Source organism: Protopterus annectens, chromosome 14.part0 (assembly GCF_019279795.1).
Source record: "Protopterus annectens isolate FY-2018-M chromosome 14.part0, PAN1.0, whole genome shotgun sequence".
In the NCBI taxonomy this organism is placed as follows: domain Eukaryota; kingdom Metazoa; phylum Chordata; order Ceratodontiformes; family Protopteridae; genus Protopterus; species Protopterus annectens.
In genome coordinates this window covers 610,325,642-610,347,853 of record NC_056748.1, presented here as the reverse complement: position 1 = coordinate 610,347,853, position 22,212 = coordinate 610,325,642, and the positions used below count along the sequence as shown (strand labels likewise).

Genomic DNA, 22,212 nt, shown 5'->3' with positions numbered 1-22,212 from the left:
AGAGTACAGAGGTTTTTTTATTTTTTTTATTTTTTTTGGAAACAGAGGATATGGAGGGAAAACAAACAGTGAACCACCAAAAAAGGAGAGAGAAAAACAGCAATAGAGCACGATGATAATCACAGAAAAGAGGAATACTAACAGGAAAAAGAGATTTTCTAAAGACTTATCTGATTCTGAAAATGAACTCAGGAGCAGTCAACAACCACGCCTGGACGAGATAAGCATCAAACGAGATTTGAAGAAAATGGGGACCAGAGCATAATGGGTTGGGAGGAGCTCGTGAGTTTGTAGGCTTTCATGAGTTGAAATAGTGGCCGAGCTGAATCAGAGTCCCTTATACTGAGGATGAATTTAAATTGACAACATCAGATATAATGTTATAACTTCAAGCCTAAAAATATTTGGTTCTGTACTAAAAATGTTACTTTATGCTTTTCCTTTTGTTGTGGTGTAAAAATAACATTTAATTTTTTTTCACTAAAATTCATTATATTGCCGATCCAGTGTCTTTAAAGGTTGGGAGCTCAACCCAGGGAGGTTTTACAGATAATTAAGCAAAAGTGAGTCCCTGAAATTTTCAAGATGTCAAGCCATTTCTAAGATGCAATCTTTTATAAACACAGTAAAATATCCAAAAGCATTCAGTTGTTTGGGGAGAATCCTCCAGAAAGTGGTCAGCAGTAGAGAGGTTAAGAATATCCACTACGCAAGAAACAAGCTCCACTTCTCTCTATCCAAGCTGACCTCACTTTCCTTGAAGGGAGAATAGCAGCTCTTTTCTTCCATTAAGGCCAGATCACATTTAAATGCCTTGTGAAAAGAATGAATATGTAAAACTCAAAACAAGATTATATTAACTATATATGAGGGCTATAACACAGCACTGAAGATAGAAATGAAAATATCTGGAAAAAAAGACTACAATCATTTCAAACAATCCAATGTTTTAAACAGCAGAAGTGCACTAGAGCAATATCTGAGCAAAATAAAACCCTTAATAATGCCTATCTCGTCACACAAACTCTACAAACTACAAGTAAACAAAAACCTTTTGAATCATCTGGGATAAGTAGGTTCTGCACATCCTTCTACAAAACATTTGCCTCCATACTAAGTCCTGCCCTTCTGAAACTCTAGCCCTTCATCGTGAATAATGGGATTTAAGAATCTATATCTTAAACAGCCTAAAAACATAACAATACACACAAACCAGCAATGGCCAAGAAGAACTTATTTTATTTATTTATTTTTATTTATTTTATTTTACATTCTCTACGTACTCAGTTCTCTAACTTATTCTGGGACTGTATTACAAAAACAATATTGGAGAGAATACATATAATCATTCTTTTAGTTTCCATCCATGTTAAACACTAAGTGTCTACAGTGGGATATCTAAAGAAAACAAACTATAAGGAATGGTCAATCTACACGTAATCTGCTGCAACCAAGGTCACAATGAAATTCAGAAAACTACTGCCAAGCTACAGAGAAGTATGGAAAAAAACTGCAAGATCTGAATCTACTGGTCTGGTTAGAGATACAGAAGAAAAATTGGTAAGGGGCTAAATGTTATTGAAATCCACTACTATTAAATCAAATTATTTTTGCCTGAATACATGATGTATTGGAATTAAGACTCTAGTATATGCTAAACATACTGAGCCCCCTACTAAAAAAATATTATAACAGTTACTGAAAAATAAATGATCCCTTCTCTTCATCTAGTGTCAAGTTTTTGTCACAAATTTACTGGACAAAGCAGCCATGAAAAAGCAAATTCTCTGGCTTGTGCTGCTGGCATTAGGTAGTGCATTTTTAATGAGAAAGTGCAGCACTAACATTTGTGTCTGAAGCACTAACATTATCAAAGATACTGTAGTGTTGATGAATTGAACTAACAAAAATCTACTCTATCAACTATGAAGTATAATGCAAAGTAGTTATTACCGAACATAAAACATACCAAAGGTTTCTTTGTAGCAGCAAACAGATCAACTTCTGGATCATTATCCTTCTGTTGTTTCTGACTGAAAAGAAGTTCCTCATCTTGAAAAACCCTGGTACTCTTACTGCGGGTGTTCTCTTCGGCTGACTAAATAAATGCACAAAAACTGAGTATATCACAATGAGTGATACATTTTTCAAATGAAATAAACTTAACAGAAATGTGCTGCAGTATATTATTCAAACTACTTCACTTGTCCTGCAATTAACAAATATATTTGCCTTGCACTGCATGAATCTCATTTAAAATATAATTTTTAGAATGCATAGAAAAATGAAAGTTGTGTACTTACCTTAATGCTAGGTCGATGTCTTTTTCCATCCGTCTCAACCTAAAAGGTTATTTGATCAGAGGCTAGCACTTCAGACTCTTCAACTCCAAAGCTCCACCTCCTTTCCCATAATGCACTGTTCTCACTGATTTTCCTCAGAAAGAAGTTGCCAATAAGCAGATGGAGGAAAGATCTGCAAGGTATGAAAGGAAGAAAGCAGCTACACAAACAGTCCCAAATTTAGACTTCAGTTCGATCTGTACTGTGCCAGAAGCAGCTAAAAAAGATGGAAATTTGGAAAGGGGAACAGTAAGTGGGATGGTTGAGACTGACAAATGACAACATGGATCTAGGTAAGTACATAACTTTCTGATGTTGTCTTTTCTGTCCACCCAGCCAGTCAAACAAGGGTGGCAGTAAGCTTTCTGCAAAATGGTGGAGCCAAAGGTAGACCTCGTTCTGGACTGTACATCTAATCTATAATGATTTACAAAGTTATGAAGTGCTAGACTAAGTGGAACAGCTCTGGTGGAATGGGCTCTAGGCTTATCAGGTAAAGGGATTTTTTCAATGAATAAACAAAGGAAATACAGTCAGAAAGCCATCTGGATAAGATTACCTTCAAAACAGGTTTACCCAATAGAGTATTGGAGAAGTAGACAAAAGCTGGTTTGATTTTCTGAACACTTCAGTCCTGCCCAAATAAAACCTCAACTGACAATGAACATTCAAGCAGTAGCGCAAGTATTCCCCTTTGTTACGGAAGCCGGGAAAGAAAACAGGTAAATGGATTGGATGATTCAAGTTTGACTCACAGGACACCATAGGTAGGAAAGATGGACTGGTACGTAGAGACACGCTGTCCTTATAAAAAATAAGATAAGGATGTATGTATGACAAGGCTTTGCGTTCTGATACTACCAAAAACAAAGCCTTCCAAGAAAGCAGTTTCAAATCTACAGCAGTGGGTGGCTCAAACAGAGACCTAGTCAAAGCTTGTAAGTAGTGTCAAACCCCCAGGAGGAACTGGATCCATGACAAGGGATCTAAGGCAGAAAGTATCCTTCAGAAAAGCTTCTGATAGTTTCAGCGATGCAAAAAGGTATACTATTCATGTCCACATCAAAGTTAAGATACTGCACCCAACTGAACCTTGACATTGGAACAGCTGAGGCAAGAATGAAAACAGATCAGCCTAGAAATCTAAAACTGCAGCAAAAAGAAAGACTGTAGACAACTTTCTTAGAAAGTTTGGGATCACTAGCCATTATTGGAATTGGAAAAACCAAGTGGCAAATTTGAGGGATTTCAGATTTGGGTGAGGTTGATCAGAGGGGTGAAAAATCAGTTCCTGAACAGGGTTCAGGACCCAAAGAGTATGCAATAGATGAGGTCACAGAAAGGGGAGTCACACTTGCCATCGCCAAAACGGGACTATGAGGATCTTGATCTCTGCAATGGGCTGCTTTCTGAAGAAACATTATTATCATAGGTGCTGTGGATGGAGGATATGTATATAGCAGACCAAACATGGAGAAGATTGTCCCTTGGTGACTGTCCTCCTGGGGGGATAAGGGCAAAGAAACAGTTGCACTTGGTTTTGGAGGGGAATACAAAAACATCACAGCAAAGTTGACCCCAACAGTTGAACACTCGCCACAATCTTTGGATTGAGGGATCACTCCTAATGGCATTAGGATGCTCCTACTCAAGTTGTCTGCTAGCATGCTGGACTTTCCTGGGATGTTTGTTCCTATCAGAAACCACTGTGAGGACAATTCTCTTTGCCAGACACTCGTGGCCTCTCAAAACAGGGGAAATGTGTGGGATCCTCCCCTGTTTATGTACCATACCATTACAGTGTTGTTGGACTGGATGGCTATCACACCTTTGGAGAAAAAGTCCTGAAAGGCCTGTAATGCTAGGAGGATTGTTCTCATCTCCAAGACACTGATATGAAGACTGTCTTCAAGTGAGGCCAGGCACCTTGGGCAGTCTTCCATTTGAAATGCACCCCACCCCAGGAGGGAAGTATCCATTGTAACCATGGCTTGGGGCTGAGGGAAAAGACAAGACAACCTGCTGGAACCTGGTGACACACTAGCCACCAAGCAATGTGGTGGGGGCATAAGTTAAGATGAATTGGAAGGCCCATAGGATGAGATATGATCGACCATCCAAGGAAGAACTCTGATGCAGAACCTTGCCACCTGCACAAGACAGACAAATGTGACCATTAGGATAAGGAGCCAAAGAACCAAGTAAGCTGTAGGTCTCCAAGATTTTAGAACTTGGTTGTCTTGAATCTACAGACAGGTTAGTCTGGACAATTTGGCTTATGGTATCCAGACTGCAACTGATGAATTACAGGACTTGTATCAGTTCCAAATAGGATTTCTTATACTTCACAGTGATGCTCGAGGATCAACACAGGTTGAGCAAGTAGACCCTGGCCTGGATTAGAGGCAACTTTACGGCTGCCATAAGAAATCAGGTTTAAAGTTTCATCTAAAATGATGGCTTACTCAGAAGTGCAGTACACAGCTTATGCTGCAGAGCAGTGCCAGCAGTCAGTCTAACTGGTGTGGGAATGGAACCCACACAGCCTTCTGCACCACAGCGAGTGTGATACCTGTTGAATCACTGACACTAATAATCCAAGCAGTTTTGAGGGAAACACATTGCTTTGTCAAGCAGAAGAGCTGCAAATCAACTGAGAGAGAAAAATCAATCTAATAAGAAAAGCAGTACCTACATTAAATAATGATGCAAGGAAAAGAACTTCAGAAGACAAAAAATGATACATTCTGAAAGTTATGCTACATTATCCACAATACTTGGCTGTATTCTGGGTCAATATAACAACAAAAATCCAGAAATGTTATCAGTTGTACACAAACTAGTTGTACTAAGGCAAAGAACTGAACAGAAACTGAAATGTATGGCTGTGAAAAACACAGCCCACTCTGTGGGTTAACAGTGCTGATAATTTTAGAATCGGTACAGCTTCATGGGGCTTAACAAAGCTACGCAAGGGAGTATTACTCAACCAAATGTTGAATATGATGTCAATAACTAAATACTTCATAGTACATTATGCAAGGACTTCTGGGAAATAAGACTTGAAGGAGACAATTTAAAGCTAATCTTTGTGCATGCACCACATTAATATTACAAAGACGAGACATATTTCTGGGGATGTCATTTGCTATTTATTAAGCAAATGAAATATTCCACGGAGTAACTTTTTCAATTATAGAGGGTCTGGAAAGTATTGTGCAAACTGGTTTCACAAGACAGTTTGCAAGAGTTTAGAAAATGCACAAAGACTGATAGTAAATGCAGCTGCTAAAGGATACCATAATGAAAAGGCTATTAGACAAAAATAATTCACCTGTGCATACACAGCTGTCTTAGACAAACAGTGATGAGATATAGTTTGCAAGGTCTGTTGTTGAACTCAAACAGACCAGTAATGCCAAATCAGCTCCAAATAAAATATTGAAGACAATCCCTAAAACACATCACAGAATAATGGAATATAAGGAAGCAGCATGAAATAAAATGATTTGGTAGGAATGACTCTACAGACAGACATGAGAAGTGTTATGTGGAAAACGCTTCACAGGAACAATGCAAAAAAGAAAATGGCTCTGCATGAAATTCCATTAAGGCCATGGCACAACTAGAATATGACTTCCTTCAGTTCAAAGATTTACATTATCTGATTTTTTAGATTACTCTTCAAACTACACAGGAGCAATCAAAAGGACAGATATATCACGTAATTCTGTCAAAATGTTTCTCAAGGCAGTATTTTTCAGACATGGAATCCTTCATTGCTTTATCTCAACACACTGATAATCAGTTTGTGAGGCAAGATGTCCATAAATTTTGAAAAGAATGGGAATTTAATAGAATTACTACTAGTCTGATATCCACAATCCAATGAACAAGTGGAAAGACCAAAACACTGTGAATAATATAATGACAAAATGTGTTTCTCTTTGGACCCCAGGCATACAATATATTTACGAATCTGAAGGATAAAGACACCATGGACTCAGAACAGCACCATATTCCATCCTTCTCTACCAAAACACAGCAGGAATTATCCCTCTAAATTAGGATCCATTTATCAGAGGCAAGGAAATGGGAAATAACACATAGGTAGAAAAGGCCTACTAAAAGAGAAATTGGCAGCAAGAAGGTACAGGGAAGCAGAGAAGCTATCAGAACCCTTCTACCAACCTGGAGCTACTGTGAATAAAAACACCCCTCCTTTCTTCCACCCTGCAAAACACTGCACTGCAGCTTTTCCTCCCTATCCCCATCTAGTCAGAGACATGGATATGAGGTAGTTTAGCAACTTGCGACCAATGGTAGCTTGCCATAATTACAGACAGATGGACTGTAAATGTGGTATCCAAGACATACAAACTCCAATTTGTCTGCAACCCCCCCCCCCCCCCCCACAAAAAAAAAAAAAAAAAAGGATTCCTGGAATAAACTGATTCTCCCCACAGAACAATGTGATTTAGGATTATCTGATTTGAATGGATACTTTACAGCTATGCAGTTAAGGTTCATATACATAACAGAAGAAAATGCTATAAATCAAAGTGGAAAAGGAGAATGAATTTGAGAAATAAAGTGGGATTTTGGATACAGGTCCTTAATGAAAATAACCACCACCATACAAGACTATATTTACAAAGTAGCAGAAAGCATTCTAAGAATTAAGACAACATGGGCATAGAGAAAAATTTTACTAATAGGGATGACTGCATACACAGGTATAGAAAACGGGCAAGAGTGGGCTGAAATATACAGGTGAGAATTAGCAATGGAACACAGGTAATGAGAATAAATACAAAAGGAAAGGTAACAGAGTAGGATGAGGCCAAGCAGAACTCTGGACTGAAGGTTACAGAATGTCTTCTCTACCAGGGACTGATAACAGAATACAAGCAAAGAGGAAGGGATGGGGAGTGCTTTGTGAAAGACCAAATCTGGTAGATTTTTTAGTTGAGGCTAGAACAGAAGATACTGTTAGAAAATGGATATTTTAGTAAGGCATATAAATACTGCATGATAAGAGTCATTCAGAAAAGGCTAAAAAGTTTGGGTGAAAAGGCTAAAAAGATTGGGAAGAGATAACGGAAAGGCAATTTACAAAGGAGCAATGAGACTACATCAGTAAGGTTCTTTGGTATCCAACAACGTTCAGAAGGTTTAGGATTTTTACCTGGAACTGTTTATGTAGATATTTTTAAACCCCAAGCAGACATCCAAGATTTTTCCTCAAAGTAAAGATTGAAAGTGTGATGAGAAAGAGAGATGAAAATGGCAACATGTTTTTGGAGAACGTAACAAGCCAGCAGATTTAAAACAATTCCTACAGAGCACTTTGTCAGAAATGTTGGGGGAGCAAATTGCTATAACAAAGGAAATTATTACTTTCAGCTGGGACATAGGACTTGAATTTCCTAGGCATAGTAAATAACTTTAATGCTGTTACCGGCTGCCAAAAAATGAATTACTAGAACATGGAACTCACCAGCTAAACCAACTACATGCTGAATATTATGAAGAAAATAAAAGAACTAGGGGTAGTATCTTTAGAAAAGGGAAAAAGTAAATTACATAGAACTCAACAGAATTTGTGGGAACGATATATGCAATGAAATGTTCAGGAGGAGAGGTGAGGTGTCAAAGAAGGCAGGAAATGTGCAATTCATGTAAAAGTAGTGTGAATGACAATTGTTAAACACAAAACACGTATGTCTACTGCATGTTTCATTTTCTCTTCTATTAACACAAATGTTATCCACGTGCAATTAACAACGAGCAAAACTGCAATTCAAATTGTAGCTTGCTACAGATCACCCACCTATCATGTCCCAGGACCCCCATTCCGCATTTCTAGAAACACTGGGCAACAAAGTTCCTACCAAACACCCTAATATTGGGTGATTTCAACTACCCAAACATTAACTGGGAGAACTACTCAAGTACTAACTCCCTTGCCCAACATTTTCTAGAATTTATAAACTCAAACGCCCTGGATCAACTGGTCAACACTTCCACCAGAAGTGACAACATATTGGACCTGGTCATCACCAACATGGGCGACCAGTGTTCCTCACCAGAGGTCAACCACTCGCTGGTTAGATCTGACCATAAACAAATTACTTTGGGTATCCACATTCCGCCCCCACCTCCGGACAAGGAAATCACCATGAAAAACTTTTCAAAAGCAAACTTAACATTACTTAAGACGGAGGTGGAAAGTTTCAAAGCCCCCATGCTAAAGGATAATGCTGTCCAAGCTTTAAAATCCTTTACTAATGCATTCTATGGGCACCTACAAGAATGCATGGATCATGCTATCCCAAGCAAAACCAAGACTCACTCTCCTCCAAGAAAAGGAAACCAGTCTGGTGGACCCCTGCCATAAACAAGCTATACAACAGAAGGAGGAAACTAGTACAGAAAAGAGTAAAATCCCAAGAAGGGAAGACATCCCTGATCAGTAACAGGAAGAAACTATGATCCCTCATAAAATCGTCCAAAGCGAGCCTTGAAAGAAAACTTGCCAAGGACTCCAAAGATAACCACAAATCATTCTTTAGCTATGTCAAGAATCGAAGTGGCAATGCTCAAGATCTGCTCGGAGTTAGTGCAGAATGGCACAAAATACACTGAACCACCCAATATTGCCAACATCCTGGCAGACAGGTTCAGTGCAAACTTCACCCCCCCTCTCACCCCAAAAGGGCCCATAACCATACCAGAAGAATGTAGAGCCCCTGAAATCACAGACACTCCTGTTAAAATAGCCCTCTCCAAAGCCAAAAACACAGCATCAATCAAGTGTCCCAGGCTGTGTCCTACACGAGCTCAAAGATAAACTAATCCCTTAACTAAACACACTGTTCAAACTCAGCCTCTCCACAGGCTACGTACCCATAGAGTGGTGCACAGCAATGGTTATTCCGCTTCGCAAAGGTGGAGCCACAACAGACCCCGGGAACTATCGCCCTATAATCTTGACTAGCTTGGTCTGTAAGGCTATGGAGCGCATCATCATGGAACTCATTAACAGAGACATTGGGAACCTCCAAACACTGGACCCTGCCCAGTTCGGCTTTGTTAAGGACAGGTCATGCCTCCTAAACCCGGTGGACTTCTTTGAGACAGTTACCAAGGCTATCGATGAGGGAAAGGTGGTACACACAGCCTATCTAGACCTCGCAAAGGCCTTCGACACCATTCCCCATTCTGGTATTATAGACAAGCTCACCAGCCTGAACATACACCTCTATGTCACAAGATGAGTTGCCAGTTGGCTCATGGACAGAACCCACATGGTGAGAGTTGTGGGAGATAGGTCTGACTCTAAACCGGTTACAAGTGGCATTCCCCTGGGCTCAGTCCTAGGACCCCCTTCTGTTCGGCATATACTTCTCAGAGGTACAGACAAGCACAGGAGGACTATGGCTGACGAAGTTTACAGACGACTGCAAACTAGGGGCTATAATTGACTCACCGGCTGACACAGACATTCTCCAAAAGGGTCTCACTGAGCCGGATAAGCTGGTGTCAAAATCATGGCCTCAAGCTAAATGCCAAAAAGTGCATAGTTAATTCCCTTTGGAAATAACAAAGTACCTACAAACTACCACATAGGTGATAGTCCCCTAAATACGGAAAACGTAATAAGGGATCTGGGGGCCCAAGTAGATAGTACTCTCTCCTTTGATAATCACATTGCCAAAGTGGTTAGAAAATCCTTCTATGTGGCCCATCTAATTACAAAAGGGTTTGCATCCAGATCAAGAGGTCATTGTGCCCCTCTACTCATCACTCATCAGACCCATCATAGAGTACAACACCCCATTTGGGATGTACCTTACAAGACACCTGCAACAGCAGGAAATACCACAGAAGTACCTCACCAAGAGGATCACTGGCCTCAAACAGATGCCCTATGCAACTCGACTGAAGAAACTCCAGCTGTACTCGGTTGCATACCGCCTGCTCAGAGGTGATCTCTGCCTGACATACAAGGCCATGTCCAACCCAGAATTGATGGACATGCCCTAAAGAAAACCTTATCCCCTCAAGCCACATGCTCTAGGGATCTAAACCTCACCACAACAATAAATAAGACATGCTGGAGGGATAGATTCCTGTCCCAGAGACTTCCCATGCTTTGGAACAAGATTCCAATCTACATTAGGCAGAGCTCATCGCTAGCACTCTTCAAGAGAAGCATTGACGAGTGGATGGAAAACAAAGTTTACTCCGGGGATCACTTCAGTGGCTCTGCTGGACAGAGGCACAGGGAACCAATCTAAGGGGGCGGCGAAAGCCAACACATTCTGGCTAGGCTTATAAATGCCTTCGGGCAGATAGCCTAGTACCTACCTCTGAACCTATGTAGCTATATCACTTTCTAAATGGGGTTTAATACAGATGTTTAAAAAGGAGGGAGAGCCCAGAGTACCAAGGGATCAAGAACATCTGGCAAACCCTACCCTTGGCGACAGGCTATCCCAGGTAACTCAAGAAGAGGTACCTCAAAGTCAGGAAACAAATTACTTTTACTGCAAGCTTTTTCTAGTATAGAGAAAGGAAGGGCTCCTGAGACCAAATTTTGGCCTTGTTAAAATAAAACAAAATTTTCAAGGTCCCAAAATTTTAAATTTTAACTCTGTAGGTATTGCTTCCCATTTTGAGTTCTGACATATTCACGGTAACTACTACACCTCAAAGATACCTATGTGCATATTACAGTATTCAAATGGCACAAAAATATCTGAGGTTTTTGGCAGGAGACCTGCACTTCGAGTTTATATCCTCTTCCTTTGGCTAGTTACTGAGTCCAGGGTATTCACCATATGCCTGAATCCAGTAACACTGAACTCTATAGCTAAGGGCCTCCGCATTTATCCTTATCTTAATGACAATTTCATCTGGGCCGGTTCTTAGCAGAAATGCAGAGTCCTAAATTACACTTCGTGGAGCAGATTTTACCCGCAGCCTTCAAAATTCAAACATCTCTCATTCAGAAGAAAGTATTCTTGGGGCTCTCTTAGACACAATGATATACAAGGTCTTACTGTCACTGAATCAAGTGAAATCCTTCAGCATTTTGTTTCTGGATATGGCAGTCAAGGCTCAATGGAATGCCAAATGGGTTCTCAGCATTAAAGGTCACATGGCCTTAACCATTCTCATGGATCCATTAGCCAGACATCATGAAGAAGTTACAGTGGTTCCTAAGGAACATCTGGGATCAGCAATTTCAGCCTCTTCAGACTGTGATCCTGGTTTACAATGTGCCAATAAAGATTTGAACAGGTAGGTCACCCAAATTCACAGAAATGAGGACATGTTTTTCAAACAAATCACTCCTAAACTAGACCCTCACCACAGATGTCTCCGATCAGGCCTGAGAAGCCGACATTGTACTTCATGAGGTGCACGGCACCTGGAATTCAGTGGAAAGCAGACTACATATAAATCTAAGGAAATGTAAGCAGTCCAGCATGCTGTACAGCCCTTCAAAACAACATGGGTGCCAAAGAATTTGAGAATTAGAGACAGCATTCCAGAGAGGTGGTACATAAACAAGGGGGAACACACACACACCACTTATGCAGGCTAGCCAGGCACACCTGGCAGAAGACCCTGAAATTCAGTCTGCTCTCGCCAGCAATTTATATTTCCTTGGAGAAAACAACTGTAGACCAAACTAAGCAGCAAGTCTGCAAACACACATTAAAGGATGCTGCAGAGGGAAACCTTCCTGAACCTGGTGAAGAGGTGGGATACTGCAAAACTAAACCGGTTTGCTTCTCTGAGCAACACACATTTAGACAAACTCTGCTTTAGAGCACCACACAAGAAAGCTTGTGCAAAGGGTGCATTCTCCCTAAACTGGATGGGTCTATTTCTATATGCTTTCACAACTATTTCCCTTGCTTCCAGTGGTAATTCAGAAAATGAGAGAAGACTCCATAAAATTTCAATAGCCCTTTTTTGTCAAAGACAGCATTGTTTTTGCCACCTATTCCAATTGTCAAAGGAGAAATCTCTTGTGCTGCTACAGAATACAAATCTCGACAGAATGCAGTGGAACTCTTGCTGACCTTGACTCTAGGAGCTTCCCCTTGGGCATCTGTATATGTGCAAGATATCATGAAGACATGAGGAAGGCTATAAGACCAAGTACTAGAAAATAAGACCTAGGGTACATAAGAGATTTTTTTTTCAAAAAGTATCTAAAAATGGGTAGCATGATGCATTAATTACTGCTGCAAGATCCACGAGAAACCCTTGCTAGGTAAAGTTAGAGCTCTCTCTCTACAAGGGCCACAGCCACTACCTACCACTACATTGCTGAAAAGACTAGGGCATAGGATATTTCAGAGGCAGTAGGACCTCATTTCTTGGGGTAGGACAAGGTTCACCTCTGCCATCTTGAAGGGCATGCTGTCCTCATCATCTACTGTTGTACCAGCCCCCTGTCTACAGGGACTGTCAGCCCTGGTTATCTTGTCCTATGCTTATGACTGAAACAGTGAAAAGTAGGATGAACACAGTACATTTGTGTAGTCAGCTTATAATAACTGTGAACATTCATGTGTGGCCAATGTTGCAGCCATGCATTCCACACATACGTTCTGTTTCCACTTGATTCTTTTTTATTAGGTAACGCAGAAAAACAAATTTTCATCAAGGCCTTGGGCATTTGTATTTAATACACCATTCCTTGGTGTGGATAGAATCCTGACTAGAAAGACAACAAAGAACAACTTGAAGATATTCAAGCATATGCCACCTTCATACCATGTATATAGGGACGTGACAAGTAAAGGTGATGCCTGTCTAGCCAAGGGGGGACTGGTGCATATCTCTGAAAGTGTGAAAGTGTAGCCAAACTTCAGACCTCAGGCTTCGTCAGAGCTTCTTAAGGTTATGCAAGTACCACTGAACCACACAATAAACACCTCCAAATCTTTATTAAACAGCAAGCCATTAAAATGTAAGTACAATGCCAATCATAATTAGAATTGTGGTGGTGACTGCCGGATGCTGATTTAAGACAGGTAAGATACTTCAGTCTACCCTAACAGCCATAATGAACAGTTTGTCTTGTGGTCTTACAGATGGATTTTTAAGGACAAGTGGGTAACAAAAGCAGAACTACTACTACCTAGGTTTAAGGTCCAGATCCTTAGCCATCATTTTCTGTCTCCTGTTCATTATTACACTATTCAACCTCTCCTGATGTCAAACCTTCCAGAAAAGGTCTGGAGGAATCAATTTTCAGTTGAGGGAAGGCATGTCCTGACCTTAAGATGAAGAAGAAAGATTACATTTGGCTAGGGGATAAGGCACACTATAACTCAGATTTAAACTCATCATGCTGATTGAAACAACTGAGGTCAGAGGCCTGAGTGGACAGAATATCTAGAAAATGTTCAGGTGAATGCTTTGTGTTTTGAACCAACCATATGAAAAATGGATCCTTATGGGCTGAGAGCTTTCTAGACAAATCAGCCAGTGCGCCTTGAATACTTCAGGATATACTGGAATCCTCTGAAAGAACCACAGAAAGTAAGCCTGCTGTTTAGTCACCCATAGCTTTTTAACCCTAAAAGAGGGCATATCTCAAGAATTAGGCAAGTAAATCTTAGAAATCTTTCAAGAGATCAAATAGAAAGGCTGCTGGGCAAGAACTCTACTACACATGTCCACCAACTCTCTCTCCCCTCAGCCCCAAAAGCTTGCAGGCTAAATGAAACTTCAGAAGATTAAGATATCAAGATGAATATCTATGTAACACTAGTTCCAAGGAGTCTATTTCACTACTGGAGAAGCTCATTGTCTTGATAATTAAAATGTCATCAAAACTTCTGTATATGGCTCGGCTGACACATCTGTAAACAAAACCCTCCTCTGTGTTTCTTCCAGTAGATGATTCCCTAATCCAATAAGCTGCAGAGAAGAATTCAAAATGGTCTCTAGAATGGTGAAATATCTTATCTTTCTTCTTTGGAGATAATCCTGTAATGAAGGGTCCTTATGAGAATTTTCTTCCCATTCCACGAGGAGGAGAAAAGAAAACAACAGTAAGAAAATACAGCTGAGTAAGATCTTACCATAACAGTAGATGTCTTACTTGTCAGTGTTACAGTACTCCTTATACCTGGGATATCCTCTCGATGCTAATCGAACACACTGCCAGCATATCCAAGTTTTTACACCTTCCTGGTGCTGTATATTAGATGCATGTCCTACACACAAGGAGCAAGGTACCTATGTAACATATGGACGCCTAATCCTCAGAACTGAAGTATATCAAACAGAAACCACAGCAGCTCAAGTGAAATGACAAGATTCCATCCAAGAAAGGGAAACAGAAAGAAAAAAGGATGAAACAAGAAACCCCTAGGCCAGTCTTCAGCAGCAGAAAAACAAAAGGGGGCAGGAGGGAGGGACCAAATACCACAACACTGAAAAGTAGGACATCTACTGCTGTGAGTAAGATCTTACACAACTGTACTGTGTCCTTTATCACTCTTGCATTATTTCTTACACCTGGGAGAGAACAAAAGCTACTGGAAAGTCTGGTAGAAAAAAGGCAGAGAGCAGCCCTCCAAAAATCAGTGAGGGATAGTCCTAGTAAATTCTGCCCTGGCCCTGAAAATAACATTCAACTTATAATGCTTGATAAAAGTGTGAACAGAAGATCAAGTAGCTAAGTAATAGCTTCTAAGATGGATTTAGTATCTAGATGCTTGAAAAAAGCAGCAAACAGGGTTGCTGCCCTGTTAGAGTGAGCATAACAGGAGAGAGAGAGAGAGAGAGCTGCTTGCCATGAAAAGTATAACAAAACGAAATGGCCGTAGAGCTCTAGGAGGAGATGGTTTGCTTAGACACTAGCAAACCCAATTTCCTTGTATGAAAGGAAACAAAAAGTTGCTCAGATTTTTTGATACATTTAGTCTTATTCAAGTAATACCTGAGCTATGTAAAACCAATATGTGTAGTACTTTCTCACTAGCAGATTGTGGAGAAGGTAAAAAGGAAGAAAGATGAATAGACTTATTCAAGGACAAATCATTACTAATCATTTTATGCCCTAGGTAGTTAGAGACACACCTTGTCCTTGTGAAAAAAACAAAAAAGGAACTGCCACAAGGGCTGGGAGTTCAGAAACTCTTGGCAGAAGTAAGAGCCACCAATAATACAGTCTTTCAAGTACAATGTAGCAGTGGGAAAAACAAGTAGGCAGGCTAAAAAGAGGACCAAGTCAAATTTTCAAGAACAAACTTAAGTCTCAAGAAGGAAGAGAAACAGGCTTTCTAGGGGGCATGATATGAAGGAAGCCTTTCAGAAATTGTTTGATTTCACAACTAGAAGCCAAAGGTTGCACTCAATGACAGACAGGCAGAAATGGCTGAGAAATGAGTTTCAACAGAAGAATACACCAACCCAGTACTGAACTCCTTCTTCTTCTTTTGGCTTTTCCCGGTCAGGGGTCGCCACAGCAGATCATCTGTCTGCTCATGATTGGCAGTGGAGTTATTACAGTGTCGAGTTGCCAGCCCAGCGCCCAACCTTCCATAGAAGGCACACACATGCACACACTCACACCTAGGGTGAATTTAGTGTGTCCAATCCACCTACTCCATTGTCTTTGGGATGTGGGAGGAAACCTGAGCACCCGGAGAAAACCCACGCGACCACAGGGAGGACATGCAGACTCCACACAAAAGGCACCCCAGCCGAGAATCGAACCAGAGAACCTCTTACTGTGAGTCAGCAATGCTAACCGCTGCATCACCGTGGCCACCCCCCCAACCCAGTACTGAACAATACACACAAATAAGAAAGGACCATAGGGTCCTGGTCATGCTTGAGGCACCAAATAGAAAATCTCGTCCATTTAGCCACATGCAATTTTCTAGTAATGGGTTTTCTGGTCTTCTGCAAAACTTAAAGCATATCCTCAGAAAACTGGTGTCTGAAAGGTATCACAACTCTATTAACGAAAGTGTCAGTTGAAGTGTGGACAACAGAGAGAGAATGAGAGACCCCTTGTCTTGTGTGATAAGATCTATTCTGTGAGATAACTTGTGATGACTGCCCCTAGCCAGGTGAAAAAGAAGGGGAACCAGTGCTGTCTGGGGCAAAAGGGAGTCCACCAGCAAGATTCTGGGTGTGTCTCACATGATTTTATATGATCATATATATATGTGTGTGTGTGTGTGTGTGTGTGTGTGTGTGTGTGTGTGTGTGTGTGTATATATATATATATATATATATGTATATATGTATGTATATATACATATATATATATATATATATATATATAAATATATATATATATATATATATATATATGTGTGTGTGTGTGTGTGTGTGTATATATATACATATATATATATAAATATAAATATATATGCGAGTGTGTGTGTGTGTATACATATGTGTATATGTGTGCGTATATGTAGTGTGTGTGTATGCATGTGTATGCATATATATATATATATATATATATATATATATATATATATGTATGTGTGTGTGTGTGTGTGTGTGTGTATGCATGTATACCCTTGCATGTATATTTGCTTGAACGTATATATGGAAAACTTAAACATTTATATACTCTTATTCAATTGTGAAATATCTTGCAATGCTCTATCAGATTCTTATCTACTCTCAATGTATATTCTGTACACTTGTATTTTCCAACGAAAAGGGGGAATATCCTCTTATTGTATACAAACGGCTGTAAAGTCTACAAACTGTATGCTACTACTCTGTAATGTCTCTTGTAAATTTTTATTCTCTCTGTAAACTTATGGAGTTTTTCTCCCCAGGACTCCAGTGAAAACGGACACTTGTTGTCCAGTCGGACTATCCCGGCAAACAAATGTTAAATAAATAAAATAAATAATAAATAAATATTGTGTAAGATCCTAAGAGGAAGAGGAGGGATAGGCATACAGGAACATCACCTTCCAGAAAAAGACATGGTATTCACTTTCTAAGCCAGTGGACTTGAAACTGCTGAACATAACCAAGGACGTTTTCTGCTTAGAGAAGAGGCAAAAGGATATAAATGATGAGTACCCCGTCTATGTACAATGTCCAGAAACACCTCTCTGTGAAGCATCCATTCATGAGGATATGTCCTAGACCTGCTCAAAGTGTCAGCCACTAGATTGTACTCTAAAGTGATATAAACCACCTGAAGAACCAAATGATGGCAAATTGTAAAATTCCAAGCCAGAGGGGCTAGCCTGCAAAGAATATGAGACTTTGTACCTCCCTGCTTGCTGACGTACCACATCACTGTGGTGTTGTCTGTAAAAACCTTTAGAGGACCTGGAATCCAAAGGGAGTGAAAGGCTTGAAGAAAGTAAAGTTGTGTACACTTACCATAAATGTAGATGTTTGAGTGTATTCACTGTTGCAGTCATTACATTTGGGTTATCTGCTTGCAGGTAGCCCTCAGTTGGCCTGATTAACAAGGTCTTGGGTCCTGCGTCGGTTGCTGTCCCTTTTTCCATGACGTCAGGTCGTCAGGGGTATAAAACATGCAGCAGACGCCATTACATCAGTTTTTCTTGTCCCAGATGTCAGGTGCCCCCCTAATGGGAAGCAATTAAATATAAAAGTACAATGATACACCTCCAACAAAAAAGCAAATACATCAAAAAGGCTTTTAAGCATAGTAAAGTAAAGTAGAAATATAGCCAAAAGAAGTTAGGGGGCTGGAGGGAGGGTAACCAGGACTGTGACAGTGAATACATTTGAACATCTACATTTATGGTAAGTGTACAGAACTGTACTATGTTCTTCATGTTTCACTGTTGCAGTCATCTCATGTGGGTAGATTCCCAAAGCTATGGTTGGGAGGAGGAATTTAGATAGCATTAGGGCCAGCTATAAGGCCCTGCAAGACTGCAGTGACAAAGCCAGCTCTGGATTTAGAGAAAATTGGCAAATGATAATGCTTGGTGAAAGTATGTACAGAATTCCAGGTAGCAGCTTCTAGGATGTCCCTGGTAGGGACGCCTCTGAGAAGGGCTGTAGAGGTAGATGCAGTCCTGGTGGAGTGAGGTCTGATCCCCTGGGGGATAGGTTTTCCACTGTGCTTATAGCAGAAATGAATGCAATGGCCTATCCACTTAGAAATGGTTTGCTTTGAAATAGCCTTCCCCTCTTCCCCTGCAGCAAATGCTACCAGCAGTTGTTCAGATTTCCTTTGAAGTTTAGTCCTGTCCCAGTAGAATCTAAGTTGTCTGTGCACATCTAGGGAATGCAGTTATCCGTTCCCCTTTGTTCTGTGGATTGGGAAAGAAGGTTGGCAAATGAAGGGACTGATTAAGAGCCACACTGGACACCACCTTGGGCATGAAGGATGGATTGGTTCTGAGGGACACCCTATCCGCATGAAAGATGATGAAAGGCTCCACTGCCATAAGGGCCTGTCATTCAGATACCCTTCTAGCTGAGGTGATTGCTAAAAGGAAAGCCATTTTCCAAGCAAGAAATTTTAAGTCTGCAGTAGCAGCTGGCTCGAAAGGAGGTAGAGTGAGTTTCTCCAAAACAAAGTTAAGGTCCCAGGCAGGGGTTGCAGCTCTCCTGGGTGGTCTCAAATTTTTGGCCCCTCTGAGGAACTGCTTGAGCAGTGGATGAGAGAAGAGGGGAGGTTCTGTTTTATAATGAGCTGAAATGGCTGAGGCGTGGATTTTAATGGAGGGCAAAGACAGGCCCTTGTGAAGCATCTCAGTTAAGTATTGTAAAATATGAGGTAAATTGGGCGCTGCTATGCTCAACCCTTGAGATTGGTTCCAGGCACAGAATCTTTTCCATTTTTCAGCATAAGATTTTCTAGTACTAGGCCTCCTTGCCTCTAAAATGATATCCATCACAGGTTTACTGAGGGATGGTAAAGGAAAGATTATGTAATTAGCCAGGCTGCAAGGTTCAGTGTGTTAGAAGCTGAGGGTGCAGAATCTGGTTCTCCTGAGACAACAGGGAATGAGACTGTGGTAGGTGCCATGGGGATAACCGTGACACACTGCGCAGGAGGGGTTACCAGTGTTGGCACGGCCAGTCTTCAGCAATCAAAATCATCCTTGGTTTGTCCTGTTTGATTTCTAGTAGTACTTTGGAGAGCAGAGACAGAGGGGAAAAGGCATAGACTGATAGGTTTGTCCAGCTGAAGGACAGAGCATCCACTTTCCAGGCTTGTTTGTGGGGAGTCCTTGTGCAAAATCTGTTGAATTGGTAGTTCTGGGGAGAGGCAAAAAGGTCTATATCTTGGCTCCCCCATTTGCTTGTCGACATGTTAAAAATCCTTGGTTCCAGCTCCCACTCGTGTGGGTCCATGAGGTTTCTGCTTAGTCTGTCTGCCAGTGTATTTAATTTTCCTGGCAGGAATTGAGCTTGCAGGTGCACTCGGTAGCACAAGGCTGTGTTCCACAATGCCATGGCTAGTCTGCAGAGGGGGTAAGAATGTGTACCCCCATGCTTGTTTATGTACCACATAACAGTGGTGTTGTCCGTCTTTACCATTAGTTGTCCTGGAAGAATGTGGTCCTTGAAGGCTGTCAGAACATTCTGTACAGCTAACATTTCTTTTTGATTGATATGCAGGTGCATTTGACTTGGATTCCATTTGCCCTGAATGCACTTCCCTGCCAGGTGAGCCCCCCATGCACAGTCTGATGCATCTGTTGTTAGGGTTTGGGTAGCAGGGGGTGGTGTGAAAGGTAGTCCCTTGTTTTGGTGGCAGGCCTCTGCCCACCAAAGGAACTCTAGGCATAGGCAAGATATGATGGGAATCATTGCTTCTAGATCCTGAGAATGTTGACACCACAGGCTTTTTAGATACCACTGTAGTTTCCTCATATGCAGTCTTGCATATGGAATTAGAAGACTGCATGAGGCCATGAACCCCAAGGCATGCAGTATTTGTCTTGCAGATAAGCAGGGTTTTTGTGGCCACTTGTTTGAAGTAGGTTGTCAAATGCATTTGTTTCTCTGGTGTGAGGTAAGCCATCTGGGAAGTTGTATTCAAGCTTGCTCCCAGGAATATAATTTGTTGACAGGGTACCATGTGTGATTTCTTTTCGTTTATGGTATAACCTAGACAAGTTAGAACCGTCTGAATAAAAGCCAGATGATTCAAAAGTATGTCTTGACTTTCTGCCTGAATTAGACAATCGTCCAGGTATGGGTATGTTTGAATATTTCTTTGCCTTTGTCCGGGCACAGTAGATAAGCCAAAGGGCAGTGCAGAGAAAGTACAGTTGTGTACCTACCATAACTGTAGATGTTAGAGTGTATTCACTGTTGCAGTCATTACTCTTGGGTTATCCTGCTGGCAGGCTACCCTCAGTCGGCCAGAATTCCAAAGTCTAGGTCCGGCGTTGGTTGCTGTCGCCTCTTCCCTGACATCAGTGCGCCAGGGGTATAAAAGATGCAGCCGACGCCATTTTCTTCAGTTTTTCTTGCCCCAGATGTCAGGTGCCCCCAAATTGGTACGCTGAAAAATATGCCAATAAAAATGCATGCACAAAAATAACATTTCCTTTATCTACAAGCAAATACACCAAGTAGGTTGTATAGGATACAGAAGTGCAAAGAGAAGGGGGATGGTGGGTGGGTAACCTGGACTGCAACAGTGAATACACTCGAACATCTACATTTATGGTAGGTACACAACTGTACTATGTTCATCGTGTTTCACTGTTGCAGTCATTACTCTTGGGTTTAATCCCAAAGCTGAAGATGGGAGGCTGGGCTAAATAGGATTAGGAGAGGCTATGAGGCCCTGCAGAACTGCAGTGGCAAAGCCTGCTCTGGACTTAGAGTAAAGAGGTAAGGGGTAGTGCTTTGTTAAAGTGTGCAATGAACTCCAAGACGCAGCCTCTAGGATATCTTTGGTTGGTACTCCTCTGAGGAAGGCTGCTGAAGTGGCTGCTGCTCTGGTGGAATGAGGCCTAATGCCCTTAGGCACCGATTTGCCATGTTGAAAACGGCAGAAACGGATGCAATGGCCTATCCATTTAGAAATAGACAGTTTTGAGATAGCCTTTCCTTGTGATCCTGCAGCATATGACACTAAAAGTTCCTCAGTCTTTCTGAAAGCTTTAGTTCTGTCCAAGTAGAAGCGTAACTGCCTGTGTATGTCCAAAGAATGCAGAATTTTCTCACTCTTGCTCTGTGGATTTGGATAAAAGTTAGGCAAGTGAATGGTTTGGTTGAGGGCCACACTGGACACCACCTTAGGCATAAAAGTAGGGTTTGTCCTCAGAGAAACCCTGTCTGGATGAAAAATGATAAAAAGTTCCACAGCCATGAGTGCTTGTAACTCCGAGACTCGCCTTGCAGAGGTTATTGCTAGGAGTAGAGCTGTTTTCCAGGATAAGAATTTTATATCTGCTGTTGATGCTGGCTCGAAAGGAGGCAGTGTGAGTTTTTCCAAAACATAATTGAGGTCCCAGGCCGGAATTGGTGCTCTCCTTGGAGGCCTAATGTTTTTGGCCCCTCTGAGGTACTGCCTTATTAAAGGATGAGAAAAGATAGGTGGTTCCGTATTGTAATGGGCTGAAATGGCAGAGGCATGGAATCTTAATTGATGAGAAAGAAAGGCCTTTGTTCAGCATCTCAGTTAGGTATTGTAAAATCTGAGGGTTACTTGGTACACACGTGTCAATGCCTTGTTCCTGGTTCCAAGCACAGAATCTCTTCCATTTTTCTGCATAAGATTTTCTGGTACTGGGCCTCCTGGCCTCCAAGATAACATCCATAACAGCTTTTGAAAGAGGAGTGTTCTGAATGGCTACATTATCCACCATGCTGCCAGATTTTAAGGCCCTGAGTTGGC

General features: G+C 41.2%; 1 protein-coding gene across 3 annotated transcripts in view; it reads right to left on the bottom strand.

Moving 5' to 3' along the window:
• Nucleotides 1-22,212, bottom strand: part of LOC122789133 (WASH complex subunit 2A-like) — a 2,558,205-nt gene that overhangs the window by 567,976 nt on the left and 1,968,017 nt on the right. For all 3 annotated transcript variants that reach the window (XM_044056354.1, XM_044056357.1, XM_044056356.1), the window contains exon 25: nucleotides 1,970-2,098. In XM_044056354.1, coding sequence (XP_043912289.1) covers nucleotides 1,970-2,098 — 129 coding nt within the window. The remainder of the gene's footprint in view (nucleotides 1-1,969; nucleotides 2,099-22,212) is intronic.